At 38.0% G+C, this 4,413-nt stretch overlaps 1 protein-coding gene across 1 annotated transcript; it reads right to left on the bottom strand.

Moving 5' to 3' along the window:
- Positions 1 to 1,030: 1,030 nt before the first annotated feature.
- Positions 1,031 to 2,092, bottom strand: LOC146994221 (uncharacterized protein F54H12.2-like). Its single transcript, XM_085826334.1, has one exon. The coding sequence runs from the start codon at positions 2,090 to 2,092 to the stop codon at positions 1,031 to 1,033; it is 1,062 nt and encodes a 353-aa protein (XP_085682460.1).
- Positions 2,093 to 4,413: the final 2,321 nt, after the last annotated feature.

Below are 4,413 nucleotides of genomic sequence, written 5' to 3'. Positions count from 1 at the left end.
TTCCATCGTCGACTTCTGAAGCGTTAGTGATGTTTTGCAGGAATAACACGCATATTTATCAAAGACACACAATTTTGTTTCTTGGCATGAAAAGCATGACAACAGCGGCGACGTTTGAATTTTTTTTTAAAAAATTCCCTAATAAAAATTTCATTTTTTTTTCTTATCTTTCGTGCAGAGGTCCTTCAAAGAGTACCCTCTTACCATACAAAATAAAAAATAAAGAGCAAATTTTCCGCAGGATGTACTGGTATCATCTTGAAAGCATATTTTATTATAAAATGTTTTGTTAGCGTTGGTCATTAAAAAGTTTAAAATATTTTTGTTAGATGGAGCAAGACCATAACTGTCGAAGTAATATGCCGTGCTGTTTTTCTTAAAATATATCGAAATCCAGTGGCTCCCAGGTAAAGTATGCGGATCCGAATTCACTATAAATGAGGAGTAATGTCTCTTTCGTAAGGGTATGAAATCGGAAGGATATACACCTCCAAATGTTTTTTTGATTCGACTGTCGCCACAGGCATATTGACACAGAGTTAAAGTATCCATTACCGCCTTTGTTCGAAATGAATATTTCTGTATATGCTTTTAAACACTTCTTCGTACACTTGATGTTTCTTTGATGGGAAAATTTCAATAATTTTTTCGGCAAAAGCGAGAAAGAATGCAATGCGCAGGTTCGCTATTTTATTGGAAAACATCATATCGCCTATACTTCGAATTACCTCCTCGCCTGCACCCGCCTCCTTAGCTAGTTCGATAATTTCATTTCCGTATATTTGCAAAACTTCGTCCATGATTTTTAATAATCTGTCGTGACTCCGCGTGACTTGTCTATTTCAATTATGTTCCTGTATTCAGCATAGACTATCAGGGTAACTGTTTCTGGCAGGCCGCTGCAAATTTGATATCAATGGCTATGTTTCCGCTCTTATTTATGCTTACGTGGCTTTCATTAGATGCCATATCTGGAGTCAAATCAACGGCATATAATGTATACCCATCTTTGTATTCATCAAAGGAGATATTAATGTTGGGGCTTGAATGATATCGATTTAAATCTGTAAAGATGCTTAAATAACTTAGCCCATAAAATGTTTTTTTCGAAATTGGGCTGATAGGGTTTGGAAGGTATTATCTGTCCCCCATTTAATATGCATAGGTAGTTTAGGTTATAGTGATGAAATTTAAAAGGATTTCTGTTGATGCTTCCATTATAGGCGGCATTAGATACAAAACCTAGAATGAGACGTGTGGGTAGCTGACCAATAAAAGCGTTTGCTATAGTTGTCGATTGCAAACCGCTCGATATTGCAAAACTTTTTATGTCAATCCTACGAATGGGCATCTTAATAACTCCTTTTTCTAAAGCCTTTTCGTGTGCTATTAGGATGGAGGGAGCCACGCTGACTTTTCTCACGTATAGTTTTGCTAACTGAATTCTAATTTTATAATTGTCGTTTGCCGACATCAAAGTGAAAACATCTTTATGCCTTTCCAGTTTAATGCGTACATTAACCCCGTTGACTAACAATTTCGGTTGAGTGGCCAAATCGAAGTGCAATGGTCCCACGAGGTCGAGGCTTTGGCTAAGCTTGCAACGATTTGCACGCGTTGTATAACCTTCGTTTTCGTCTCCCACAACATCATGCTTAGATGCAGTATCTTTTGCAAATAGGCCAGCACTCAGTAGATTATCTTGACCTGATTTGGAATAGAACAACAAACTTTCCAAAAGGGCTCTATAAGAATAATTCACTTGTGACGAAACCTGTTTATCATTTAAAAATATTGAACACTCGGAAAACAATGTGTTTAAAATATAATTAACAGGTGCCACCCCGTCGGCGTCGGTGAGATTGGTATCGTTTTTTTTCGTTATTTTAAGTCGTGTGTGTAGTATCGTATGCGCCAAATCCAAATAGTGTTCACCATTACCGCTAATGTAAAATTCTATGGGCGTCTTATCAGACAATGAAGATACGGGGTGAATTTCCACGAAGGAAGAGGAATCGATGCCCAGTTGTACGGCGACACCATTAAAGAGATCCAATTCGCTCTTAAGGCATATAACCCCCTGAGTTTCCATTACTATTAATCTTTATGTAAAAATATCTGCTTTTGTCTTACAACGCTTGCTCTTTGATTGACGATTTTTCCTCTTGCGCTTTCTTTTTATACCTTCTCCCCTCTGTAATTTTTCAAAAATATCACTTTTTATTTTATTAGAGGTCTCACGTAACCTTCTCCGAGCAGAGTCCTTAAATGACGATCCCGCTGCAACATCTGACAAGACGTTCTTTCCTGTTTGCATCAACTGTTTGCCCAAATAATGACCAGCTCTAAGTGCCAACGGCGTAATGTATCGACGCAAATCTCCAAAAAACCCATAACCTCGTTGGTGAGGTATACCTTGAAAGTAAACACCACCGCCACCACCAACTTGAGCACAATAATAGGATTCGCACTCTTTCTGATTTAAGTGCATTTCTCTAAGGATGTTTTAAGAAAGTGAGAGGAAAGCTTGAAAAATCTTCAATTTATATAGTTTTCTTACGGCGAAAAGACAGGACTACAAATGTTTTTCTTCCCGTAAAGGTAATTTTTTTCCCGCTACTCGTTCTCAGTTCTATTTCTATCGTTTCCACATAGTGCTTTCGCAAAGGAAAATATATAGTTTTTTCATAATGCTTCACAATTTGATCATTTTTTTCATTCACGCAGGGAATAACCCTTAGCAGCGGAACATGCACATCTCCAACGTGATGTGATTCGATTAAATCGCTGTACACAAAAAGTTCTGTAATGCCCCCGTCCAGTTCTAAAGAATAGTCGCTTATATATTTTCCGCTTATGAAATGGGTGTTGACGAATCCCAGCATGTCTGCCAGCCCTTTCCCAAATGCCAGCTCCGATTCTGGAGGAACTTCTAAAAACACTTTTGAATTCGCTAATTGTCTTAAATGTACGTGTTGAAATTCGCGAAATAAAGTTTCCGGTGATTTATATACGCCTGCGCTGACATGCAAATGTAAAGTTTCTTTTTCAGTCATAGTTACTTCGGGATATCCTTTAATTATAAGTTCCACAGCTTCCCCCTCCTCAACAGTTAGGGGCAAAAGCACAGGAAACTTTCGCGTTTGCGAAATTATAAGGTTTTCGCGGACGCCGAGTATCCTTAAAAGGGAGGATGCTCTTTCTTGAGTAATATGCAGCTCCGTGTTTTCTGACACCTTTATTTCTAGTTGGGACTTCGTCTGATCGTAGGTGAAAGTGACAAAATTTTCCAATTTAAGATCTTGGATATTTCTTGCTACGTCGCCAAAGAGACCCCTAGATACATCTGCTTTTATTAAGGTTAACGGAATCAAATGCAGTTTCGTGCTAGAAGGGCTCCTATTTATGATTGAAAATAACTGATCTTTATTTTCAGCTATTGATCTGAATCTCATCACTTGAGATTTTTTAATAATAGTATCTTCATCTGGTAAGTAAAACATCTGTAACATTTTAGGAGCTTTTCTTTTAGAAATGTGTACTTCGAAACCATTTGCAAGAACCCAGCGAATACTCCTCCCTTCATGTTCTAGAACGAATTTCACAGCGTCCTCTCTACCGAGAATGGTACTAATTTTATCATTCAGTTTTGATAAAAATTCCTCTAGAGAAACATCTGCGTTTACCGAAACTAAAACGCCATAATTAAATGATAAAGTATGGCATGAAAATTTAATAGGAATGCTTTTCTCCACATTCCTAGTTATTACATAGTCATTATTATACTCTCCCACTTTATACCAATTTCGTGGAATAAAAATTTCAGTTAGACCTACTTCCCAAGAATCGTTCAATAACAGAGGAGAGGCGAGTTTTGTTCGATAAGATGATTGATTGTTTAGAGGGAAATACTGCATGCTCGCATTGCTGGGTAGAGTAACGTAGAATCCGTCTGTCATTTCATCCATGACGCTTTCACCCACGAATTAAACCGTCGATCAAAGCCTTTCCACTCGACGTAATATTCTTTCTTAGCACCGACACCTCTCGTTTGCAGAATTTTTTCCACTCTCCAGAAATCGTGAGAACTCTTTAATACTTTTTGTAACTCTTGTTCGTAAAACCTTCCTTTCAGAACTGTTCCTTTTAAATCTTTAAGCAGATATGTCGGTCATTAACCATCGACGCGTCGTTTTCAACGGAAGTTGTGCGGCACGAGCCAATCTTACCACTCCGCCATACGAAGCGGGGTTTTCTACATCGTAATAGATATTTTCTAAAATTGCGTCGGCATCGTTTAAAGCTCCTCCCATTTCTCTTTATAAGGTGCTTGACTTTGGGATCTCCCTCTTCTTTCCTGCTGTACTTTATATCTCTGCTGTTTTCTTTTTGTTTGATGATCGAAGTCTTTCA

The sequence above is a fragment of the Stegodyphus dumicola genome, chromosome 11, assembly GCF_044657685.1.
Source record: "Stegodyphus dumicola isolate Sdum_Otavi_A_Nest chromosome 11, ASM4465768v1".
NCBI classification, from domain to species: domain Eukaryota; kingdom Metazoa; phylum Arthropoda; class Arachnida; order Araneae; family Eresidae; genus Stegodyphus; species Stegodyphus dumicola.
Note: the sequence above shows the minus strand (reverse complement) of the source record. Positions and strands in the feature narration are given on the sequence as shown.